The sequence below is a fragment of the Poecilia reticulata genome, chromosome 12, assembly GCF_904066995.2.
Source record: "Poecilia reticulata chromosome 12, P_reticulata-male-v2, whole genome shotgun sequence".
Taxonomy (NCBI): Eukaryota; Metazoa; Chordata; class Actinopteri; order Cyprinodontiformes; family Poeciliidae; genus Poecilia; species Poecilia reticulata.
In genome coordinates this window covers 17,870,403-17,897,161 of record NC_088841.1, presented here as the reverse complement: position 1 = coordinate 17,897,161, position 26,759 = coordinate 17,870,403, and the positions used below count along the sequence as shown (strand labels likewise).

The 26,759-nt window shown below is 37.4% G+C and overlaps 1 protein-coding gene across 2 annotated transcripts; it reads right to left on the bottom strand.

Annotated features, from left to right (window-relative positions):
• Positions 1–26,696, bottom strand: pnpla7a (patatin-like phospholipase domain containing 7a). Of its 2 annotated transcripts, XM_008423968.3 has the most exons (36): positions 26,557–26,696; positions 26,076–26,124; positions 25,875–25,949; positions 25,549–25,636; positions 25,343–25,425; positions 24,913–25,013; positions 24,688–24,828; positions 24,439–24,598; positions 24,020–24,100; positions 22,881–23,009; positions 22,677–22,757; positions 22,078–22,207; positions 21,915–21,986; positions 21,753–21,829; positions 21,448–21,603; positions 21,247–21,324; positions 19,909–20,114; positions 19,681–19,812; positions 19,404–19,527; positions 14,299–14,412; positions 14,122–14,188; positions 13,820–13,969; positions 12,932–12,995; positions 12,565–12,733; positions 10,923–11,105; positions 10,667–10,785; positions 10,428–10,584; positions 9,464–9,580; positions 9,312–9,381; positions 8,464–8,580; positions 8,201–8,349; positions 7,904–8,056; positions 7,637–7,756; positions 4,267–4,351; positions 3,643–3,758; positions 1–2,542 (listed from the first exon to the last, which is right to left on the bottom strand). In XM_008423968.3, the coding sequence occupies exons 2-36, from the start codon at positions 26,121–26,123 to the stop codon at positions 2,432–2,434; spliced, it is 4,023 nt and encodes a 1,340-aa protein (XP_008422190.1). In that variant the 5' UTR covers position 26,124; positions 26,557–26,696; the 3' UTR covers positions 1–2,431. The 2 variants fall into 2 exon arrangements, with proteins under 2 accessions (XP_008422190.1, XP_008422191.1); XM_008423969.2 differs by lacking the exon at positions 3,643–3,758.
• Between the last annotated feature and the right edge of the window lie 63 nt (positions 26,697–26,759).

Genomic DNA, 26,759 nt, shown 5'->3' with positions numbered 1-26,759 from the left:
TAAAAGAGAAAAGGAAAAACAGGTTTATTAGCGACATCTGATCAAACAAAACAAATATATAGACAATATGCTGTAGGCTCGTTAGTAAACATTCTCATACAATATCATTATTATTAACATGAGCGTAAAACAAGTGCACGATAAATAATTTTCCTCATATAGGTCATCTAAGGCGTATTAACTTCATGGCAGGGCTCCATACATTACTCCAGCAGCTGATTCATTACAACGACCCATTTAATAAAGAAGAAGTGAAACATCGATCCTCCTGCCAAACAACAAGTCATTGTGCGAGGCTTCAAAGGAAAAGGAGAAAAAAAAGTGCAAACCTCATCATCATCATCTTCATCTCATTGGTCAACAGCAACATTTTTTTTTTCTTTCCAGTGATCACATATTCACAACACATCCATAGTGTTTATAACAGGTTTTCTCCCACTGTCCACACGCGTAAGGCTGCAGGCACTTGTAGCACCAGTAGTAAGTATCACACCTATAAAGTGTGTGTTTCAGGGTGGTGTGCAGTATCAGGGGGTGAAATAAATAATGATACTTGGAATGAACATGCTTTCGAGTTTGATATTACCTTAGTGTTGGAATACTGTAGTTATGATTCACACAAGGGCCAATACCTTTGTATTTATACAAGTATTTAAACATATCCAATATATTGTAAGGAAGGTGCCTAACAAATATATGTCAAGATGAATAATTTGTGTAAAGACAGATTGTTATAATAGTCTGTCTGCAGACAAGATGAGCTTCAAAGTCACATTGTCTGCTGCTAAGTCTGTGTCTGATAGATTCACGCAAGTACACAAACAGGGGGGAGGCTGTCTGAGCAGCCAACAGGGAAACTCGTGCTTTGAAGTGGACCGCCATCATTAACTCCCCCTGCATGTCCCCGGCACGTCGGGAATAACAAAACTGTGCCGATAGCCGTCACTGGACAGTCTGCTGCTTTGTTTTGTGCTGCATTTCTAAGTTAGTGCTACTTGCCAAGCAATTTGTGTCGCCTTTGTTATAAATATGTCAGGAAAAAATTCATATATATTACATTAAGGCAGAGGTTTCTGTGTATTTTATTTACATAACATTTTGCAACACCAGCCTGTGTCCTTACATCTGGAGTTGCAAGTTGGCAACAATTTTCAAAACTTTTAATTTTTTATTTATAGGATAAACAGCTTTTCTGATTGAATTTTTGGTCATGTGCTGAAGTTGGCATACATCTGTGTAAATGCATCAGTTTAGACAAAACACAACAACATTCCTGAACAGTTTGTGCTCTGAATTTTTAAGGAGACCCAATCAATGCTTCCATGTATAAATCATTATTATCTATATTAAGTCAGGTGTGCTCCTACTGCTCTACTGTAAGTACGTACTTGTCCTTGCTCGATGAAAGGATAAAACGTTAAGAAATAAAGCAATAACTTATCATTTTAAGCAGTGGTTATTTTCTTCTTTCGAACAGCAGCGACTCTGCCTCAAGAAGAAACTATTTTAGACTTATAACAAATCCTTATCTTTTTGCAAGTTTCAGTGTTAAGCATGAAAATAGGAAAGATCATTATAGATAACTTAAACAGTGAAATAATATAAATATAAATAACTGACCTTTAAAGTAGCCTGAACTTCTGATTTTCATAATCTGAACGCATATTATATTACTTGGTCAACTCAAATTATATCCAGCAAATAGCTTGGTGCAATTTGGTTCATGTTTGAAAATATATGCCATCATAACTTGTGCCTATCAAGCTGCAGTTGAATGAAACTACCTAAACTAAAAACTTGTAGAGCTCCATCAATTTGGTTCCATTAAGTACTGTTTTTTTTTTTTTTTTTTTATGTTTTAGATGCCATAAAAAACAAACAAAAGAAAAACAAACATAAAACCACTGCCCCATCATTGCCTGGGAGGGTTAAATGTTTTGAGACACTCTTTGTGGCCTGGAAATCCAAATATTTTCAGGTAGAATTAGGCAAAAATTGTCTTTCTTACAACGTTTCCTGCATGCCTCAGTCTGTCTTGATTTAAAATGTGTGTTTGAGGTTCATATTTCTGTGTAAGACCACAAAGAGGGGGGACTTTCTTTAAATAATCCTTGTAAACAGCAGTAATGTACAGAAAAACACAACAATATGACAGTGATTTCCTGACTACTTTAAACCTAAAAACTAAACCAACAGTCAATCATGACAGAATCAAACTTTTTCCCATCATTGTCTCAGTGATGAGTATTTCACAGAAATACGAGTTTCTTCACTTTGCCTTCCATCTTCTACTGAACAGCTGTGATTCACATAAAGCTTTAAGAAGTTCACATAAACTATATCTCAATATGAGAGATCAGCCAAAGAAAGAGGATTAGTTGTGATAAAATTGTGATGACCCATTCGTGTATTGCTCCGATGGTTGTTTTTTTTAATGGCTCGTTTGAAACGGATTTGTAGGCGTCTTCAGCTGCTCTTGTGAACTGAAAGAGACGTTTGCAGGCTCCCCGCTGAAGAATCCTCTCTCCTCTTGTTCCTCATCCTGAAAGTCCGAGATTAGATGAAAAGCAGAGTTAAAAATGGTCCAGAAAAAAAAAAGACTAAGTACCCTTGTGAAAATCTCCACCTGTGCTTTTCATTTCAATAAGCCATTTTCTTCCTCTTTATGTGGACTAAAACTATTATTTAAATAGTTAAACTTTAATTAGTGACTAATTATCTGCTTCCATTCACTATTGATAAGTTTCACCCAACAACTGCACTGCTTTCATAATGTAACGTTTTCTGGTGACACCTAACAATGCCGGTCAGAACAGGAGTATCCATGATGTGAGCATGTAAAAAAAAAAAAAAAATCTAATTACTTATGTTGTACAAACACGATTAAAACAAGCTGTCTTCAGCAGAAACAATGAGTACACGGGGTAATAAAAAGTGGAATTATAATTTTAAAGGAAACAGTTTAACATGTGAAGCATTTTTAGAAAGTACTGTGATTAAATTTTAGACTTAGAATTAAAACTCTAAGTATGATTTCATCAAGTGGGTGCAGGTCTGTGCAGGTGTGGGTAAATGTATAAAGGTATGTAAATAGTTGTGTATTTTGTATATAAGCAGATGGGTGTGTATATGGGTGTATGTATGTATATGTGTATATGGGTGTATGTATGTATATATGTATAGGTGTATGTATATGGGTGTATGTATGTATATGTGTATAGGTGTATGTATGTATATGTGTATAGGTGTATGTATATGGGTGTATGTATGTATATGTGTATAGGTGTATGTATATGTGAATATGTATATATGTATGTGTACAAATGTGTATGTGTGTGTATGCAGTACTTTCATTTGGCTGAGGAAATATTACTACAATTATTATTTCATTTTGTCAGGAAGGATATTGGAAACTGAAAATAATGTGATAAATTACAGCTGGAAAAGGGGTATGATTATATAAGTTATACTTCTTCATACTCCTTTTCAGACTCATAATCACCGATGTGATGTGTCTTCAAGAAATTTATTATGTACTTTGTGTTTGTTCTACATTGCCGGTGAAAGGTTTGTCTGAAATAAATTACTAAATTACAAATTACAAAATTAAAGAAAGGGACGCTCCAGACTAGAAGTCCGCACCGTGTCAGCCGTCTCCTCCCCTTCAGTGTGCTCCCCGCAGTGACCATACAGCTCCATATCAGAAAGGGCACTCTCCAATGCTTCCTCTTCATAGTCAGTCTGATAGTCTGACTCTTCTGAGGAGGGGAGACAGTGGAGGACAGAGTGAAAGGAAGCAGGTAGTGGGTGAAAAAGAAAAGATTGTGTGAACTTCTTTTCGGTTGCAAGATACATGCAACCGATTTAAAATGTTTAAAACCATGTGAATTCAAATAGTAGCAAAAGACACAAATAGGATTAAGAGAAGAATTTACCAGCTCCTGTAGATATATATTTTATATAGAAATGCCTAATTTAAAGAATCAAAACACATTTTTCTTTTATTCTAGCGTCTACTTTCTCATTAAGATATAATAACAAAATTCCTTTCTCTGTCTACACCCAGTTCTAATGGCTACAACTGTTAATTTAGTCTTTTCAGCAAAACATGTCAGCTGATGGATTAAAAAGAAAAATAACACAAAAACAGAAGAAGTGTAGAGATGTAAAAGATCCATCTACCAGACAGAATGTCAACACATTTTTAGAAGAACCATGATGTGTTGCTGAAAGTGGCAGTGCTGAATTATGTGTCAGGAGTTTTACCATCCACCACCGCAGGCTTGACAGGCTCGATGCGAGACACGATTTCTGCAAGGTCAGTGAAGGAAGCATTGGGACATGTCACCACCTGAAAGACACACAAATTCAACTCATAAATAGCAGAAATTGTATTTATTTTTTAGTTGTTTTTTTTGACCAGACATTTTAAGCCTCAAACTCTCGTCTAGCCGTCAGCCATTTTTTGGCAAGTCTAATGTGACATGCATGGGATAAATTTGACCGACAACCTGATGACAACGCATCTCCGTCTTGTTTTGCACTCGGAGTCCTCACTTGTCACTCAAAGCTTTCGTGACCAAAATAATGCACGACTTTAAGTAATAACTCAATCCAAAGGAGTTCAAGTAGGAAATACCTAACGGATACAAATGCATATGCTGGAAAGAACAGAAGTATGGATCAGGACTGGAAGATAAAACAAGTCAGCTCCCCATAGATAAAATGAACAGAAACTTTCAGCTATGACTTTAGTGACTGGGAAACAGAGATGCTCATTTAAGATAACATGCATGGATCACTGCATCTGTTGTTAACAAGAACTGTAATCCCTCATCTTTGTACTCCATCTGCAGGCTCCATCTGTCTGTGCAGCATGAAAGTGGTACATAAATCCAATGGAGTCTGCAAAAAGATCTTGCAATCATGTCACAGTGAAGAGAGAGAAAAATATTAACGCAGTTTGAATATTTTTGCTAGAGTTGGCCGTTCCCTTGTTTTTTTGGGGTTTTTTTTTAGACAGTCACCGTTGTGTATATAAACATCTGATTTTGAATACATTCATAAATAAATCTCTGACATATATTTGTCTCATTCTTTCAGCATTTAGCCAACTCTAACTGACGTAATACAAGAGAAGTTTGGTCTGATTTCATTTCAGACACTGGGGGGCAAAAAAAAGCATGTCTATTTTCATCTGCATATAAACTTCTAGTGAGATTACATACATTTTACTGTACGTGTGAAAGGTTAACCGGAAATACCCAAAAGCTGTGAAAAAGACATATACGTAGGCCTGTCGCGATAAACAATAAATCAATTAATCGCACGATAAATTAAACCTATCGACCTCGTTTTAATTATCGGCTTTATTGTCTCTTCCTGCCTTTTTTTCTTTCTACTGATGACACTGAATGAAAAAAGGCTCAACTCCGGTGCTCTCCACTGACCCTCCCTTCCTCATTTCCTTAGTCTAATGTCCAGCTCACATTACCCAAGTTGTCGGCCGATTGTTGGCCCATTTTCTAAACCTGAGAGACACATTAGCCGACAGAAATCCTAGGTATAGGTATAACGGTTCGATCGGGTTCGATTGTACCGTGTGGTGTCCAGCCACATGGGCACAAAATAATGGCTGCAAGTCCAGTTAACTAATTTTAAAATCAGGCATTAATCAATGCTTTACTAGAATCTACCTGTGATGCATGTGGCTAGAGTCAGCGTCAAGTCCTGACTGAATGAAAATCATTATAACCTATTTATGTGACGTTAACGAAGAACAGCTGAAAACTTACGGGGTTTATCAACTGCGGTAGCAATTTGGCTCCAACTCCTCCCCTTGTCATTTCTTTTGCACAAAATGTTGAATAAATATTAATGTTGTTTCCACATATCACCTCCAATGTCCGCTGGACTTCGTGTTGCGCTGTGTCAGCTGTTTGGGATTCCCCTCTGTAATTTCCCCTCAGAAAGCACAGAGGAGAATACGTGCTTTCTGATTGGCTACCTGTCACATTCAACGGGCTGCATCGACGCTTCCAGTCAGGGGAAATCCCTGATTTAGATCGGAGTGGCCATTACGATCTACCGTAACCCACCACACACTGCAGGATGATCGGCTATGAAATCACCAGCAACAATCTTGGATCGGCCAACGATCTAATTTTGTTATAAGGGGAAAATATGGGCAAAAAATAGTGTAGTATGAACTACTGCATCAGGTAGTCGGATGTGCCCATCTTCTCTATTTTAATGTAGTGATTACTGAAGGGCAATATAGTATACAGACTCTTTTGGTTGAATGCAGTATTTATTTCCAATTTGGCTTTATGTTGTTTAGCTTTTATTCTAGTATGTTTTTTGTTAATGGAGACTGAGAATCCATTTTATTTTTGTTTTTGGTTGTTTTGTTTATTTAGTTCATCAGTTCCAGTGTTATGTGTTCTTTTGAAAATAAAGTGTATCTATCTATGGCAGGAAACCGCATGCATTATTAGTCATTTCCATTAAATCAGTGTCAAAAGGTATTGAAACAATATTATTATTTATCGCAATAATTTCTTAGACAATTAATCGTCCAGCAAATTTGTTATCGTGACAGGCCTACATATACGTGCAAAATAGTTGAAAAACATTTGCTGTTGCCACCAAATTATTACCAACCACATGGTGAGAAATTTCTTAAATGCATAACCCGTATTTGTTTAGCTTCCTTAAAAGTTGCATAGAAGACAGAACTGAAAGTTATACTAGATGTAAACATTTAACCTTCAAAATACGAAGCCAGTTTTTTTGTTGTTGTTTTTTTTTTTAATCAAATCTTCATATTTTGTTTCTATAGCTAAATATTTTTTGTCTTGAATTTTTTTAAAGCAACATGATTTTTAAAAGGGGAAGACATGCATTATTTCTCTTGAGACACATCCTACAAGACGATCTGAAAATAGCAAGACATCATTAAATGTCTGTGTGGGAAGGCTGTTGTTTTAAAGAATAAAAATGGGAGTTGGTCAAAAGACAGCATCACTGTTCAAATCTGAAACCCTAACAATAGATTCCTTCTTGTCTCCATTTTTAAATAAGGTGCATACGTTTTCTGCTGTTTTGTTACTGCTGAGGATTTTGCATGTCAATTCTGCTCTCATTTTATTGTGCACATTACCACAGCTCTTTGGAGTTAATTTGTCACCGTCTTATTTTGCTTTGTAAGGATGTAGCCTTTTCTAAATATTAATAGAAATCAGATCCAGAAATCTGATTTTTTTTTTTTACTTCAAGAGTGGAACTTAAGACAGAAACTGGTTTTCATTAATAATTTTTTTTGTCTGAATCTAACAAATTTCACATTATTTAATTGTGATTATATTTGATAAAACAAAAAAAAATACCAAGAGGACCATGCAGACATCACCATGATTCATTGTGGGAATATTGTTTCATGTTTCAATAAAAAAATTTTATTAAATAGACAGTAAGGAGAGAGAACGTTTTCTTACTTGTGCAAAATTAATATAGTTATAGAATGTTCATTTTGCTGCTGAAATGGTATAGAGGTTTAACCTCCACTGATCCAATAAGAACTAATTTATCACAAATTTAGTGTGTGTTCCCTACAGTCGTCATGTCCCATGCTTACATTGCTCTTGGTTTGGGTGTTGCAGGTCTCCTCTTGGTGCCTGTCTTTCATCATCTTCTCCACGACGCCACTCCGCCTCCACACATCAAAAACGGTCTTGCCATGCTGGTAGCCCACTTCCTACAAAACACAAATATTCACTGATCTGAAAGAATATATCATAAGAACCCACCAGGCAATCTTAGGAGTGGAAAGAAACCAGATTTTACAATCCATAACTATTAGAGTGTTAGATTGAACAAAAAGCCAAGTGTGTCTCAAACTTACAGCTATCTCATCGAACTTGCCAAACTCCAGAGTCCGATATCTGTCAATTGGCGGCCTGATGTACTCGCAATAGTCGCTGCTTTTAACGGACTCCAGGTGCCTCACGCAGCATACGTAGGCCAGCCGGGTCTGAATCTCTGCCATGTTCAACACCTGTTGAAATTAACTTAAAGCTCAAACAAAAAAAAATAAACCCACCTCCATAAATATCTTCATTGTTATTCATAGATTTGGTTTATTTCTTGGAAACCTCCTCCCACCGTTTGCTGGGTTTTTATTCGTTAATCAATTCATCACCTTCACTTTCTCTGCCAGGGGGTTCAGGCGTTTCCATAGCACCCACCATCCTGAGAGCGAATCGCCGTAATTAGTGAGGTTGGTTTCATCCCGGCTGCCCACGTCAATAGCTATCACCACCTTGGCCCCCATGGAGCGCGCCACATCAGCTGGGAAAATCGAAGGTAGCCCAAGAAAGAAAAGAAAAAAAAAAGAAACGCATATTGAGGAACAGAAAGAACATCTGTAATATGTTGATAACTGAGAGGGTGAGCTTAACAAACCAGGCAGGTTGTTGATGTAGCCCCCATCCATCAGGAGGTGTCCGTCTTTGGGGTCACAGAGAGGGGGCAGATATCCTGAGAGAGACATGCTGGCTCGAACGTATCGCCACAGAGAACCTAAAACAGCAAACAGGACATTTTATTAGACTGTATTTTTAAAAATTACATACAGGGACCACTACATTTATTGACTGGTAAACATGTGCAAAAAGCCTCAATATGAAGTTTTCCCTGAAATAATGTGTTTTTGATTAGATTTATTCAAGCAACAGCATATATTGTGGCTTTTCTTAAAGCCACAATTACTGGCAACAACTCTTATAAAATAATAATAAAAAACTATACTAAGAATACACAAATAAATCCACTTAATCAGAGCATCTTGGAAATTATAATTGGTAAACCAGACAAATGTCGGCTGATCTTAAATCAAGAAAAGTTAAAACTAAGCAACTACTAGCCTACACTTCCTCAAATCTACAATTAAATAAATAAAATATATTTAGAAAAACAAGTAAAACTATGACAAATAAAACTAGACAGTGCACAGATTATTGCATAGCAATAATTTTGTTTAAGGCTTTTGTTCATATCTTTCACAAGGATGCTGATAATTGTGCTGGCCACAAACTGTGTTTAAAGTAAAAGCCACTAAACTCGGATTGGATATAATGTTTATAAGTAAATACAGATTAAATTACCTTTATTTGCAGGGATTGCTAAATGAAGAAACATTTCCTAAAATTTTGATTTGGGTAAATCTCCAAGCAAAGACAACCTAAAAAATGAATTAATACCAAAGAGAAGCAGAAAGGAGAGAGAATCAAACACACAAATTCAATACTTACCATCAGTGTGTACTCTCATGGCTGAAGCACTAATGTCAGTAGTAATATTAAAATATGGGATCCAAAGGTCCTGCATTTAAAAAAATATTAAATAAAATAATTAGAACAATATAAAACAACATATAAGATATATGCTTCCTTTTCTAGCTCACCTCAATCTGTTTGCTTTGAAACACTTTACTGATGCTGGAGTTGAAGCCAGCACCAGTAAACATGGAGGACATAGGATATGTGAAATCCCAAACCTTCTTAAATGTTGAGGTCATTTCCTTTTGGAAAAGAGCAAAAGACATATTTTCATTAAGTAATGACAGTATTTGTCTACTTGAATCAGTTAATCTGAACAACCTGAGTTGATGAAATTATCCTCAGTTCAAAGATATTAGTTCTCTGAACAAAAGGTTTAAACACCATTAGTCACACCTGCAGCAAAGATCATTTTAAAATGTCTAAGAGCCTTGAACAACATCTTACTGCAGCAGCTGCTAATCACAAAAGTTCCTGAAACACTTAAAGGATTGAGGTTTTTGATGTTGTGCTGGCAAAAAAAAAGAAAAAAAAAGCTTCTGTTACAAAATAATTTAAATATGTACATGTTTCTTTAAGGCACTGAAATAATCGCTTGACTGCTGTGCATCAGCTGCCTCGTTTAAAAATATTAATATGTTATAAACAGTGAGCAGGATGTTGGTAACCAAGTCGATATTTAATGCACAAACGGAAGAACAAACAGATGTGGCGGATGTTGGATCCATTTCTTCTATATGTTTATTTGCACCTGAAATGCAATTTGAATATAACGACATGAAAAAAAGTTTCATGGAACCCCAGATGTATCAAAAGCTCATCATGTAAATCAATGTGCAAAGTAATAAAAACAAAGGTAAAAATAACTGGCCCAGCAGGGAGTCTAAACAGATTTTTCTCCATGTATTCAAATTAAATCTTTACCAGAGAAATGTGGCAAGCAGTATATATATAGAAATATATATATATATATATATATATACACATGTTCTCTTTCCACATTGACAGTCAAATTGTCTAAAGGCCAGATAACACTGCGACAGTGTTAGATTTTATTGTGTGAGCATGGCTCATGTAGACCGGTCTCACCATTGCCCATTCTCTGGCTCTAATCCTCATGCGGCTGAGGCTGCGGTCCTCAGCATACAAAGCCCCCATCAGCGCTCCAATCGAAGTCCCACCGATCAGGTCCACCGGGATGCCGGCCTCGCACAGCGCTCTCAGGATCCCCACCTGGGAGCAACCCCTGATTAGGAGACGGAGAAGATGAAACGGGACACTGACTGCCGTGCGTTTGTGTAAAAAGAGCGGCTGAGGAACTAGCTTACCTGGCCCCTCCCCCGCCGAGGACGAGAGCGATGGCGTTGCCCGTGAGAACCCGAGCCAGACGGGAGAAGTCAGAGTGGCGGTCTGCAGGCTTCTCAAACACACGCTGGTACAGCTCCAACTGCAAAAACAGCAAAGAAACGAAAGTTAAGAGGAATGAGTGAATAAATGACGACGATGATGTAGACCGAGAACGCTGAAGCGCAGCTGGGCCAAACTGGACTACGTGAGGTGCTTTGATAGATGAAATATTCCAACCAGCTTGGGGAGGCTCCTTTTAGAGAAGACCCTTCTGGGACAGGAGAGGTGGAGGTGCCTGGAGATCCAGCTTCGCATGTTCAGCCAGTTCACAGTTCCTTGGGGAGGAGGGCCATCTTCTCGGTGCAACAACACCAGCTGCTTCTGAGCCCGCACTGCACTTCCTTCTAGCATGCGCTCCAGCTGACGGAGGGGAGAGAGAGAGAGCCATCGAGCACAGATGTTTCAGAACATTTTACATTTGACACTTTTTCCTGTGTGATGTCGGCACAGATGGACGAGCACTTGGTGGAAAAAAAAGTTTGGAAAACTTAGACGTAAACAGGCAGACATAGCATTTCTGCTGGTAAATCGTCATGAATAAAGGATGAATCTTTAGTTACTGAAGTTTCTTACATCAGCCAAAAGCCACACGTTATGACTGACTTTTCTAAATAACACTTAATGCCACTGCAAATTTAAAAAGCATGCTACCCTCCATGTGTTTTTCCCTTTATCTAATCAACTCCTTAATGAACATTTTGATTAAAGAAAACAAGATAATGGCCCGATCAGATTATTAGCAAATTACCCCCTTCTGCCTCTGCTGAAGATAGTGTTAAGATCAGGGTGTGATTTTTTTTTTTTTGTAGAGAAGGTGTTTGCCCCACAGATAAAAACCAAGTCAAAGATATGACTCATTCTGAATTTGGGTAAATATTGATCCGTCTTTCGATTTCAGCTACCATTTCCTGGTCAGCAGGGGCACATTCCTTTTTCCGCTCCCCTTTAGAGAAGATTACCTCTCTTTCCCTACATGCGCTTTAACACATGGACTCTCTTTCACAGCATCCGTCCGGTCTTTGCTCATTTCTCAAACATATTTAAGGGTTAAACACGAGTCACCCTGAGCTGATTCAGCCATTACAATGGTTAAACAAGAAGGCCACAACCTGACTTGACTGAGTAATGATCAGAAGTGGCCTTCATATTACATTAGAGGTGATTGTTATGTTCAGATTTTTTTTTATATATAAAATACTGAAAATTTTAAAAAATGACACTATGAGGATCCTAAGCAAAACCGAGGGGCAGAAACTGTTCTATGCACTTCTACAAGATGTGTTACTACTACTTTAAAATATCCACTCACAGATTAAAAAACATAAAAACAAATGCAGAGTCAAGCTGCTGCCAAAAATCTAGAAGAAGTGCACTGAGCACTTCTAGAAATAAAAGACTTCGTATAACCAACCTTTGCACTCAAACAACTTTGATTCTTAAGCGCAGTGCTTGCAAAAACAAAGTTGGATGATAGAAATAATTCTCAGGATCAAATCATGTTGACAAAATTAGCTACAATTTGAACACAATGTTCTCCATCAGTGCAGATCAGACAACTTTAACTTATGAATGGTAAGTATTTGATTCTGAAAGGTTCAGTTAGTAATTATTAAAGTAGACGATAAAATGATTTCACTCTCATTACAAATTACTATTTTGAAGTTGCTCTTGTTGGGAAAAACAATTACAAAACAGACATTACATTGTAATACAGCAACTGATTAAAAAAAAAAAAAAAAAACAGCTATTAAAACTTTTTTGCATGCATCAGTATGACCGCCATCTTCTCTCTGTTTGCATCCAAGTCTTTCCATCTCACCTCCCCAACAGCAGGGTCTTGCTCCCCAAGTCCCACAATAATGATGCAGTCAGCCTGACGGATGCACCGCTGAGTCCATGGGGTCAATGTGTAGTCGGTCTGATACAGAACGATGCGATGTATGTCTTCTTGTTGGCCCAGCCAGCTGGAAAGACGGTATTCATGGACACTGAAGACAAAGAGAGTGCATGAATAAAGAATACTATAGATCCATTTTTTGCATCAATAAAACAAGTTTAAACGTAAATGAAAGAGCAACAGTGGTACCAAAGGAAATATTTCCCATATATCTAATGCATGTTCAGGGAAAGCCTAAGATGTAACAAATGTAAATATGAAACTCTTTTTAGTTTTGACATCAACATACCTATCCAGTGCTGCAGCTCCCAGCCTCTGCTTGATAATGTCACTTGTCAGCAGAAGAGTTGGTCCTGTATGAGATCAAATTACATTTACCCAATCAATGTCTTCTCAAGGCAACTTCTACAGTAGTCTACAGCCCCCTGTTAAAACTAAAACTTTTCCATGACTTTGTTCATGTTTCTTTGGGAGAAGAGCATCAGCATGCTACATCTCATTGTGGAAATATTTAGCCCCAGTATCTTACAAAGGTTCTTCTAATCTATCAGGTTAATCAGGTAAATTTAAAACAACTGAATTATTTAAACTATTAGCTTAAGAATTTGCACAGTTACATAACAAGTTAATTGCAGCTTTAATTCTTGTATTTTCCCTAGTTAATATGTTAAGCAGTTTACAATTTTTAGATCAACTGTATACATGTGTGCCTATTTAAATTTTATTCTTTAAAGACTCAAAAGCTGATTGCATTAAAATGAAAACTTTAAAAGGGTAAATCTTCGAGCTTGCTTTGTCGCATACAAAGCAATGGAGTCACCAAAACAAATCTGTCCTGACAAACCAGTAAAAATGGTAAAAAGTTATTAACAGTCCACTGTCAGTAATCCTGACCAATCATGTTTCTATGGCTTTGTTATGTATACTGGAAATCTCTTTTGAGGAATAGCCACCTGTTTTCTTTGTGCTAACTTTTCACATAACATTTCTGCACCAATTATCACAACACACACAGTTTTCTGCTTCAAATGAAAGATTTCCTTTCCAAGAACACTGACTTTGTGTCTTCCCCTTTTAGCGTTAACTTTTTTTTTATTGTAATAACTATAGATGACACTTATGTGGATTGACATAAGAGTAAAATGAAAGCATCATGTCAGTGTGACCTTTGTCTTACCTATAGCAATGAGGGCATGCTGCAGCTCCAAGGTGAAGGTAGTCAAAGGCACCTCTTCTGAAACAGGCAGGACCGTCACAGTAGAGAGGTTGGAGGCTTGATTCCCTGCATCCCACTTGCTCCCTGGAGTGTGGAGTGCCAAGCTACGTGCTGAACAAATCATTAAATTGTAGACATGTCCCTCAATTAAATAAAAGATAAAAGCATTGACAAAACTCAATATCTAAGTAACTAAACATTCAGCAACACCATTGGTGTCCTGCAACAGCACGAGAAAGTAACATTATAAACCAAGCACACACCTGAAAGAGGAACATTGACCTGCTGAAGAATCTTTTGACCCAACAAATGGATCAACCTTGTGACGACCTATGAGATCAAAGTGTTTTATAACCAGTTTTGCTTTTAAAAAAACAAACAAAAAAACATCAGGAAAACACTTAACTTGCACAGTTAAGTACAGTTTAGATCATGAGTACCTGTGGGAACCTCCTCTTGATGGAGTTGAGCGCCCCCTCTGGTAACTTCGCCAGTTCTGAATCTCGAACAGCGTGAACAGTTGTGGCTCGGTTCTGGTGGGTCAAGGCCTCCACCTGTAGAGACATTTGTTGCTTTATGCCAAATCCCCACAAAATATTTCACAATTGCTGTTTGCTATATTTTATCTTTCTCAAAGGCGATTAGTGTCAGGAATGGTGCAAGTATGATGTAGCATAGAGGTACGTCACTCTAACCTGCTTTTCAAAGTGGCAAACACCAGAGAACCTGTCATTCAACTCGGTCGAAGTACTGTTGATCTTCATGTAAAGGAAATGTTTCTCTCCAAAACTGATCTCTACACAATTTAAAAATCTAAAAAACAACTTGAACTGAGAAATGAGGTTTGTCTTGGCAGTGTGTGCAGCGAGGAATGCAAAACTCACTGTTTGAGAGTAGCAAATGTTTCAGAGTGAGATTATGCAATGCAATTAAAGCTAAATGCTTCAAGGGCTTTCGAGCATCTTTTTACTCATAACTGTGGAGCGTCCTGTGAATCATACACTTCCTTACTTGCATATTAGTAGAGAAAAGCTCTCCATTTAGGTCAACCCAGCACTGCTTGCAGTGATCAACATTTTTCACTACTTTGTTTGGTGCAACAACAATGACCTCAAAGACGTCCGTCTTCACAAAAATGTCACTGCTAGTAAAATGTCTTGGTGTGCTTAAGTGTAGCCTCTCGGTTTCCCCAGAGCTTATACCCTCTTACGATCTAAGAGAGGTGTGGGCAGGTAGCCTATTTGAGCCAAGGTCTGTAACTCACCTAAACAAGTTAGAGGGGTGACAAGGCACTTTATCCTTGCAGCATTTAGACCAAAGCAAACCACAGAAATTTCATTAACAGGGCTTAAAGTAAAAAAAAAAAAATCCTGAGCCTGAAACTTATAGTTATGATAAAAATTAACTATACCGCTGTTATTGCCATAGTTTAATAAAAAAGTGTCTTAGAATAGTGCAAACAATTGCTTCTAACAATACAATTAAGAAGCTAAACACTCAAATTTAAATGAGACTTCAGTGCATTTCAACTCAAAACAAAATGCAAAATGTCTGTGTCCTAAAGGTTTGCCTTACAGGCAAAAATCCCTCAACATTAAATAAGAGTCCTTTCAGTCAATGTTTTAGCAATGATTTAGAACATGCAACATTACCAACTAAATCAGTGTTTCTCAATCTTTTTTGCGCCAGCGCCCCCCTAGCCTTTATCCAGGTCCCTCACCGCCCCCCAACAAAGAATTTGTAGGCTACTTTGCACTGACCATTATTTTATTATTAATATTACTATTATTATTGTAGATGTTTTGATTTTTATGCTTGTTTCTTTATTTATCATCAAGATAATTTCCCAGAGAACAAAAAAGCCATGGGAATAGAAATTATTTTCACAGGTGTCTTTGAAAAATTTTATGAACATTCAAGTTAAAATTGGTAGGCCTAACAGCAGCCAATCAGAGTGGAAACAATATTCTTATTCTTTGCCATTTTCTAGTTGTTAAATATTACACAAAATGAGCAGATAAAAGATGAACATCATGCCAGTTTAAACTTTGAACTATTTGCAAAATGACTGAGCTCTGCAACATTAAAACATGGATAGAACTGTAACTACATTAATCATAGCTCTTCTTCTCTTCAGTGTTTCTGTCGGTTTCTGATGGTGCAGCTCTGTGCTGAATGGGACATCAGAGTATCATCCATAAAATTTCACCCACATGGCATTTACAGTGCAAACCAGAGCTTTCAGTGGAAAAACAAAAGTTCCAGGTCCTTTTAATGCCATACAAATATGAGACTGAAACATGGATTATATCTTTATGTAGACCTCTCTATTGATTTATAGATTAATAGTTTTACTGGACAGAAATTACAAAGAACAAATCTGGTTCTTAATCAAATCTTAATGAGTCAAATTGAAAGTGTCATGGAGTAGTCAGCCTCATGACATTAACACTGACATGAAAAATAATATTGAAGAAATAAATATATCAAATCTAATTAAAAACATAAATAAGTGATCAGTTCTTTACTGTTATGCTCTATAAGATATATTTATTCTCAGAACTAGATGTGGTCTCAACAAACCCATGGCACTTCAACAATATTATTTTACCTTTTATCTGGAAATAGTGTCTGTTTATTCTTGCCATACAGTCCTCTGTATTAATTATTGCTTGAAAGGTCTTGCCATACCAGTTTATTCCTCTGTATTTACTTTAGTTTCTTAGTTTATTCTTGCATTTTGTTCTTCATTCATTTCCATTTAGTTTCCTTTGATTAGTATTATCCTCTCTTGGTTTATTGCTATGTCCACTTTAGTTTCTTTTCTGTTGCTAAATTAATTTTATCGTTTATTGACCATCAGTAATCTTCACTCATCACATGCTGCGCCTCCTAATCATCATATGTTTCACATCACTTGTTGATTTTTCACTGTTCAGCGTCAGATTCTCTGTTTTTATGCCATAATTCACATCTAGTTTGTAGCTCCGATTTATGTCCCGCTTCTCCTGTTTCAGAGTTTTGCGCAATGTGCACGTCGTTTTTTTTTTTTTTTACCCCCTAAGGTGCAGGGCGTATCGATGGGAAAAGGCAGACTGACATAAACCTTTTAAAACAACGGAAACAATTTTGGTATTTTGATTATTGAAATTTAAATGTGCTGTGGTACCGCTGTTCTATTACACCCGTTTCATATCAGACCACTTACAGCACCGGTGTTAACGCTATAAAATTAACGCTCTCTATCGTGGTATCACCCCTGGAGGGATTTCTTTATTTAAATGGGTTTATTTTTCAGAGGGATACAAAGTGAGGGTATCGTGATTTTAGTAATTACATGTTTATAAGAGCGATTTTTTGTTGTCCTTCCATGGAAGCGGGCAGCATTCTGACGGACAATAAAACACTTTTTAATAGAAGTTGCTGCTTTGACATGATCACAGAACTGCCAAAACATATGTACAAAAATCCTCAATAAAACATCACTGGGTGAGACAAACTCCATCTTCTTTCACATCGCATTTGATTTAACCGCCAAACCGAACGCATGCGCTTCTTTTCTACAAACCGTTTTACAGTCATTGGTCAAGAACACGGGAGCTAGAATTCTGATTGGCGACATCTTTGTCCATTATCTACAGTTGAGGCGGGCCGTTTGGTCCAATGCTCTCTTTGCTTGAAAGTCTGGCCCCCAGACGGAGCTCTTTACGCCTAAGTTTCAAACGTCTGACCACTAGCGGAACAAGTCAGCGTCGGGCCGGGGGACAGGGCCAATTACTGGTCCCCTAACGAATCACCAGGTCCCTCACGTGCGCTGCTGGAAACTGTTGAGCGGAGGAGGGGGGAGGTTGTGCCGCGTATGTCTTGATTTTTACCCAGGAAGCATTTTGGCTAAACCGTGAGTGAAACAGCCATTGGGGCTGACTAGTATATATTCCATTGGGGAAGGTAAGTTTAACATTAAATACACCTTTCTCAACAGGCGAGGGCGCACTTTCTCCGTCTATAATCAGACATTTAAGCGACTTGAAACCATTCCTCCCTCCCTGGCACCTCCAGACTCGGGGGGGCAGCCGCCCACCCAGCCCCCCCCCCATAGGTCCGCGCCTGTGTCTGACTAAATAAATCTTTCTTCTTTTAATTGTAAGTAGTTCTTTAAATGTCCTGTGAGATGATATACTTACCCATGTAACCATAACAACCGGAATTTTCAATATCCAGCAAGTTATTTTCGCAATTTCCCGTCTATTAACCAGTGCCCTACGGATTAATTACACTCTCTGCAGCTGCAGCTGTGAAGTTGCCGTATTAACCCGATATTTGCTGGAAAGTGCAACGTCTCCCTTTTCAGAAACCGTTGGAATTTTTCAGATAGCGCTACGTGTGGCGGAATTGCGGTACTGCAAATTTAGATGTGTCGCCGCCGAGACAAAACCTCCGGGTTTTAAGCCCGGAGACTACAGTTTGGTTGAGGTGGACCGTTTGGTCAAAAGCCAGAAATCCGGCCCCCAGCCGGAGCTCTTTAAGCCCTGCATTAAGTCTGCACAAAATTATTAACTTATGAAAAAAACAAAAAAAAACCTGCCTTATTCAGCTCCTTCAATATATGAATCAGTTATTCTTTACAAACCTGTTTACTGCTTACGAGTCCTGTAATAGCACAGTGTGAAATAAAGATCACAAGTAAAAGAAAGGAGCTGTAAATGAGTTGTCTTCATTTCATTTCATCAAGAAGAGCTGACGTCAATACAGTGAGGCTAAATGTGTCTCCGAGTGCGAGACACCTCCATCGCATCCTTATTTTCACTACCACAACAGCTGCAATGACAGCTTTCCTCCTCCAAGTAGCAGTAACCATAGCATCCATCAGCCCAGGTATTATTAGAAGCATTGTGGCAGAAACCCGTCACCACAGCAAGTGGGAGGCCAGGTGAGGGTAACTAAGAGGTTTAGCTTTAAAAAAGTAGCAAAGGTGTAAAACTAAAAACAGCATAGCCTTTAACAACAGAGTTTAGCCATAAAGAGCAAAACTTGAATCTGGGGAGAATAAAACTTTAACGTGTAAAAAGTTGCTCAGCTAAAATAAAAAAGCTTTGATTACTGATTATTGAAAATGGTATAAAAAAATTTTTTGAGGTGAATTTTTAATAAAATGTTTTATTTCTAATTGACTGCAATTTTTTTTATTAATTTAATAAACTAAATGTAAATCTTGTTTTAAACAGCTTTTTTCCCCATTGGCAAGCAATACTGAAGTAAACATCAGTGTTACAACATCTAGTGTAAGGGTGTCCAAAGTGAGGTCCTAGGAATAATTTTGTGACCCCCTAATAGTTATTATGGGGATGTGGTGACCCTAAAATGCTACTCTCTGCTGCAGCTGTCTCACAGTAAACTCAGAAAAACATGCTTTCCTCCTCATCACTGTACATATTGGCTTTTTTTTCCAAATTAAATTTATAAAAATCACAAAGAAAAATGTTCCTTTTTTTCTCTGATTTTCCACATTAAAAAAAAAAAAAAAACTTTCTGCCTCATGTCTTACCACTCCAATCAGGTCACCACGTCCATACTCTCCTATCAGCTCCTTTTTGCCGTCGTCCTTCCTGATCACAGAGCGTAGTCGACCACTCAGCACTATAAAGGTGCTATCTGATTTTTCCCCCTGCCTAGGAAAAGCAAATAAAATAGCTTTAATTTAGTTAAATCTTATTTAGTTGAATATGCTCAATTATTATCTTCTTTTTTGGGGACGTTCATCTTTATCCATTCATAAAAGTAGACAACGTTTATGAAAATGATAAAGATTTGTCGACACAAACCTGTAAACAGCTCTGCCAGCCTCCACAGCCATCCAATCAAGGGCAAAGTCTATCTGTCTGATAAAAGACGACATCCGCCTGGAGACGGTGTGAGCAACATTCAGGACCACTTTTGGCTCAACTCGCATTATCCTAAAGAATTAAAGAAACAAAGGTATGGAGAAATTAAAGTTAAAGTGGAATTTAACACAAAATGAGAGCAATGATCGCAAACAGGACGTGACTGACTCGTAGAAGTGGGTTTTGGAAATGGAGAGGAAGCTGCAGTCTCGCTGGGCTCGAACCGTAAATATGAGAGGCTCTCCGGTCAACACAGCGAGCTGACCCACAAGCTCTCCAGGATGCGTCACAAACAGACGAGTTTCTTCTTCACGATCAATCATCCTCTGATAAACATGGAGGAGGCCGGAGATCACAAACTGGATGCTCACTTCCTAGAAAACAAGCAGGCACAAGTCAACTGAGGGAAAATTAAAAAGCTAGAGGGTTTGATGATGGATGTTTATTTGACAGCAAAAAAAAAAATCTGCCTGATGTTTAAGTGTCAACTCTATGTTGCATTTCTGCATTTTGATCAGAAGACCCAATAATCTCATGAAAGTATCACAAGGCTGATTGGCAGCACAAGTAATGAATATGTAAAATCAAATATGTAACTTAAGATCTCTTAGAAAAATCACTTGAAAAAAATATGTTACATAAATTTAACACATAAAAGAAAAGCACAATTATTTGTTGCAAGAGTGCTACTTTGAACCACATCTTATACTCTTGGAAAGCTTGTTCATTCACTTTAAATTGTGCCACATCTGTAAAAAAAATAAAAATAAAAAGGGGGCTGGGGGGGTTTGTTTGAGCAGCAAAGTTGAACATGTGGGCTGTGCCAATAAACAAATAAATACCTGCCAAATCCTTTCTACCTCTGCCAAACTACTTCTTCTTATATCAACTTGTATTTGGTGGAGTTTACTAGGTTGGATGATTGGAGGACAAACATTTGAACGTTGTTTAATTCAACAAACAGTTCAATTAGTAACGTGCGGGGGGAATTGTACACAACCACAGCAGCCCAGCATTCCCTCCTCATCCTGGTCACCAGTCTGATCACATAAAACGCCCAATAAAAATCAGAAACAAAATAAGTAATTTGGTACAGAGTGGATTTTCATGGATGTAATCCACAGACTTCAACTGTGCTGCTCAATTTGCAAACATCTCATCTCTCTTAAAAACATTTGCTTTCAGAGGCTTCTTACACAGTACGAGTTGTTTTATTGTGGTTTCTGTCATACTGTCTTTATAGTATGTTTTATTTTATTATCGTTGTTATTTGGTTTGATCTGTTTTATTTCAAATACAGCATCATTTAGAGAAAATTTGTTTTTTCAAAAGTTAGGATGTCTTGCCAAATAGCATTGTTAGACATTTTTATTACCTCCTGTGATATAATAACTAAAAATACCAAACAACTCAGCTAACGGATTGTGAAAAGAAATTGACAACAGTCATGAAAATTTGTAAATAAAAAAATAAGAATAAAAAAGGTGTTTAAAGGTTTTCTCTAACCTGGTCTCCTTGACGAGCTACAACAGAACCAGCCTTCACATGGTGAAGGGTCACCCTGCCATCAAGTAAACTGGGGTCCTATAAGAAAAAAAGAAGAAATTAAATTAAAACCTTCATTACAACAGCATAAAAAAAAGAATCTTTCATCATCTTGGAATGAGATTCTCATTTATTGAGATGTATTTGTGTTGATACATTTACCTGCAGCTGGATGACTCCCAGGAAGTCTTTCTTAGCAGCCTGGAGGACAGTGCTGCTTTTACCAACGTTACTGGCGTCAGACTGCCCTCCACTGTCAGTGTAGTGGAACACCTCAGACGGTGTTTGCTGCATCGTCACATTCTTCTTTAGAGCAGACTACAAAGCCAGACACAAGAAAGTCGTTTAAATCAGACAATAACAGCTGTAGCGTTGTGAGGTACAGCAGCTTTCTGGATAATTTCACACCAAGCTTCAGAGAAACATTAGAGCAAACATAAATGAGAAGTTAAACCGTAAAGTCTTACTTTCTGAGTGAGAGGACTGGATGGAGCCTCCTCTATTGTGACACGAGCTCGTTCACAAGCCATGTTAAGGTCATTTCCTGTTGTGCAAAGAAGAAATTTTACAACCATAATTCCTCTTAAAAAATATGTGAAGGACAGACAAAAAATAATAAAGCGACCCACCTCCACAATCAGTGGGAGCAGAGACGGACCGCGACCTCCTGCAGCTGTTTAGAGGACTATCCTTAACACCATCTTTTAAAATGGAAAACAGTACAAGAAGCAGATCAAACATGAGAAATTAAAAGCTTCATTTGAAATGTGTGCATGTGTAAGATCGCTATACCTGGTTCTGAAGTGGTCTCATTGGTCACAGCTGGAAACTCATCCTGGAAATGGTGACGACGAGCAATCTTTACAGAATTTACCTCAGACATCACAATGTTTATATTGGACAACGGCACAGCCTGACTATCCTGCCAAAGAAGAGATAAAAGAAATAAATTCAGGTATTTAATATTTAGAAGCACAGACAATCGTAAGCTCCAAGAGCAGGATCCATTCACAAATCAGTACGTCAAACATTAGAAAAATATATATACTGATTTTGAAAAAAAATAATTTGTGCATACTACTGAAATTATCAGATGGTACTAAAGTCAGTAACCACCTTATTTAAAGGTCAGTGATCCCCATTTTTTGTGAAACGGCTGCATTAATTTCTATTCACATCTCCCTGACCAGGAGGAATGACGAAGTTGTGAAGATGTGCTTAATGATCTGTAAAAGTAGCTTCCCTGTGTGTGATCTAGTGTGCAAATGCTTTTCTAATGTTTGTTATGTGTAATTTGATCAATCACCAAGCTTAGGTATTCAGCATGAGCCTCTCTGCGTGACTCTGTGTAAACACACAAATATGCGTGCACCAATTAATTTCCTTCCTACCGGATTGAAGAGCTCGGTTGTTAGGCCCAGATAGTTATGCAACGCCAGAAAGGTCACCCTCTGAAGTCGCACCATGATTATCTGCAAATCCAATAAAGTCAAGAATAATTAAACAGAGCAAGATATGTTCTTCACAAGTTTGTGATTACTTCTAATTTATGACAATGTATTCACATTTTATTTTTATTGTTAGACTTTCCATACCTGGATGACGCGAACAAGTGTCTCGGGGTATTTCTTGAAAACTGACTCAAAGGCTGAAGCAGATAAGCGCAAGATGGTGGAGCGAGTTGCAGCTCGTGCTGATACAGTCTTATACGGAGCTGGATAACCCTGGAAATAGGAGAGAAGACAAATTAAACTACAATAAAAACTCCGAAAATAGAAGAGAATAACCAACAGGTGCTATTTCTCTGTTATTTTATACGTTTAACATACAGTCCATTTCATCTCTGGATGTACCTGAATTTTACCCTGCAGGTCTAATAAAAGCTTATTCTGTTGTAATCTACACATCAATGTTAAACTTGAACTACATTTCAAAAACTGGGTAACTACGTGAAAATTGAAATAACTTCTCCTGTAATTATATCTATGCACAGAGCCATGCAAATACATTAATGCTTCTCAAACATCTCTTAAATTTACAACCACAAACTTCACTGCATTTTAGTTTTATTGCCGTTTTTTTGTGTTTGACCATTATATAATACACCTGCAAATTGAAAAAAAAAAAAAATATATATATATATATATATATATATAGATATATATGATAGAAAACTCTTAAGATCAAAGGTTGACCTGCCAGCAGAACACAGGTCATGAAAAGCTGGATAACTTCATGAAGGATATATATACTTTTGGCAGGGACTGTATTTATACAGAATATACATAAATATATATGAATGTTTCTCTATGTTTAACAGTCATATAGTTTCATTATAAAACTGTGTACTCTTATTTTTTATAACCCGATTCTCTCACTTTAATATCCGTTATATGTGTTAATTAAATTTTTATGTGTTCTATTTTTAAAATAGATAATCTGGATTGCACAATCTCCTCTCTGAAAGGGATAAATAAATATATATTAGAGAGAGAGAGAGAGAGAGAGAGAGAGAGAGAGTTATAATCAAATGTTTCATGAAATTACGAGGTGTTAAGTAAACATGTTATTTATGATAATAAAATGGAAATAAAACTATCCAACTAGATACTTGCATTTTTTAGTTTACTCAAAGGAACGTGGGTGATCTAATTGAACTGATGCAGTCAGATGAACGCACCAATGAGGACAGAAGCCAGTCAAATGTAAAATGAGAGAATAAATAATGGCTCACAGTGATGATGTCCAGAATGCTGAGCAGGCTGTGGACACTGTCTCCAGGGTGAACATCCTTCACCACTGGCTCTGTGCCATCCTTTAAAAGTAAAAGCATCCATAAAACTGAATATTTGTTCAACGTCTGCTTGAATATGCCATCAAACAATGACGTCATAAAAAAAACTACATTTCAAAATATCTTATAATCCATATAGATAGATGTTACTTTACTGCCCTCTGCTGTTCATATTTCTTAAATGTCATTTTTAAAATCAACATTTAAACACAACATTGCAATCTAACAGTTGTTTGTAGAGTGATATATGTTGCACATAAGGAAAAAAATGACTGGATTACTGAAACCAAACTTGAAATCACTTTATCTATAAATATATATTTTTTAAAAAGAGCTATTTGTAGTTGTTGGCGACATACATTTTCTTGAACACAGAGCTCAAGTCGACCATCCTGGACCACATATATACTGTCATCGTCATCTCCTGGTCTAAAAAGCACTTCCCCTTCTTGAAGCTCAACAAACACCATGTGGCGACACAACTCCAGGAACAGAGGCTTCTCAAAGTGACCCAGGACTCTACAAGAAGTGTGACAAAACAAGCATTATTACACCGTCTTAATAGGGAGACAAAATTTTATAAGCAAAGATGTTGCAAAACTGTTTACCTAACATTTTTTAGCATATAGAGAACCTCTGAAGGAAGATTTGAACTCTGCACATCAAACTCTGTTAGATCTGCCTCCAGCAAAGATGGAGGAGGTTCCTTATGCTGCAGAGTCGGTGGGTCTTTACGGATCCTCAAGATTCTGTTAGAACAGAGAAACTGATTTAAGAGCAAGACCTAAAAATAATTGTTTTCACAGTAAATAACATGTAAAAATGTTGCAAACCTGCGAGCTATGCTCAGAACTTTGGTTCTTTTGCGTATGCGCTGCGGTTGCTTTGACACTGAGGATAAGGAAGGGGGAGGAGTAGAGGACAGCGTTTGAACCTTGAGCAGAGAAGACAAAGAGAACACAATCAAGTTTGTTGTTCTTTGAGGCGTACACCAAATTACTGAAAAACTTAAAAATGAATTGTCTAAAGATAGAGATCAAAGTTTGGTTTCCTTTTGGCTTACAATACTTCTCTATTTCAAGTGACCCGCTCGCTGTATCACACAAACACCAGGTTTATAGTAACATATAGAGTAATTTATTTAAGGGAAAAAAATGTGAAAAGTAACCCAAGACTTAAGTAAATTAGAGAACCATAATCTAGCAAAATGTAAATGGTTGTTTTCAGACATGCCAACAAAAATGTAAATAGAAAAGAAAAAACCTTTCGCATTATCTTTCTTCCATAGAAAAGCACTTTATCTCGTTTTCGGAAACGATACTGGGGCACACCAGGCTGCTGCTCACCTTTGTCAGAGAATCAAAATGTAAAATGCAGATACGATTACATTACAGTTCCTTTAGTGGGGAATATGAAATGACATATTTATTTGAACAATATGTAATTTAGGATGAGTTTGGAAGACTCACGAGCAAGCTTGATTTTTCTGTAATAGAAGAGCACCACGATCCCAATCAGTACGACAGCGACCGCTGCTCCGATCAGTACACCTGTTAGCTGGATGTACACAAGAAATAATGTGATAAATAATCCGAGCCAACAATAAGATTTTAAATCAGTAAGGTTAGATTAAACACCGGTTGATTCTTTACCAGTGTAAACAACAAGATCACAGAAAATCAAGCTATAAGTTAATATTTTATGCACAATGGTTCTGACATGCACAGAACAAGGGAAATAAGAAGCAAACTGCTATGAAAAGTGTTGTCAATTTTTATTATTCAGTAATTCTTACCATCGTGGTTTGCATCCTCTCTTCCACAAACTGTTGAACTCGTGCCTTCAGAGCACTCCTGCTGCCCGTCAGCATCTAGACATATTTGATATTAGCACTAGTTTGCCTATCCAATTAATTAAAAAATACACATTGACTAAAGAATTTAAATGAATGTCGCTTCTGTCATAGGTATCAAAAGAAGTTGTGCTGCATGCATACCGAACTGGACCATTGACAGAGCTCCCTCTCATCTGCAGCACAGTCCATCCTGTGTAACAAGAATCCCAGTAAACGATTAGCCTCACACTTAAATAAAACGTGACCTACAAAAAGAAAGGATATCAACGTTTTAAAAAAAAAGAGAAGTCCGATTGTGTGAAGGTTTCTCTGCGTTCTGGAGAAAAGGAAAGAAATAATTGAAAAGAGGAACCTGGATTTGAATGTTAGCCTCATTCGGTAACCCCCTCCAGCTTCATGAAATAAGTACATGATATGCTCGTGTAATTAGGCAAACAAAGCGATTGACAGCTGATGATTTCCCGACGTGGTTAGAAAGAAAAATACTATTAGCTTGGGTTATCATTAGCTAGCAGCTGCCTAAGCAGGGTTTACCGTCTTGCTAGTGAAACAAAATAGCCAAATTCAACAGCTAATTTAACCATTACAATTATCCGAGAAAAACAGGAGTAACAATGCTTACTTTTATGTGATTTTCGAAGTGCTGCTTCCTACTATTTACATCGCTGAACAGACAAATTTGTTAGCAACGCGCTAACAAAGTTTTCTTTATGCTGTCAGCTGCTTTGACCCGCCCCTTTCTGCTGTTGCCTTGGTTTCGCTTGAGGCAGGTATCCAATCAGAACGAAGCATGTTTCACTATCGTTAAAATGGAAACTTTCATTC

Coding starts and splice junctions, on each gene's coding strand:
- pnpla7a (XM_008423968.3), bottom strand. CDS start 26,123: ATGGACTGTGCTGCAGATGAGAGGGAGCTCTGTCAATGGTCCAGTTCG. Junction 20,115..21,246: donor TAGCTCGTCAAGGAGACCAG/GTTAGAGAAAAC, acceptor CTTGTTTTCTAG/GAAGTGAGCATCCAGTTTGT. Junction 19,528..19,680: donor GCTGGCAGAGCTGTTTACAG/GTTTGTGTCGAC, acceptor TGCTTTTCCTAG/GCAGGGGGAAAAATCAGATA.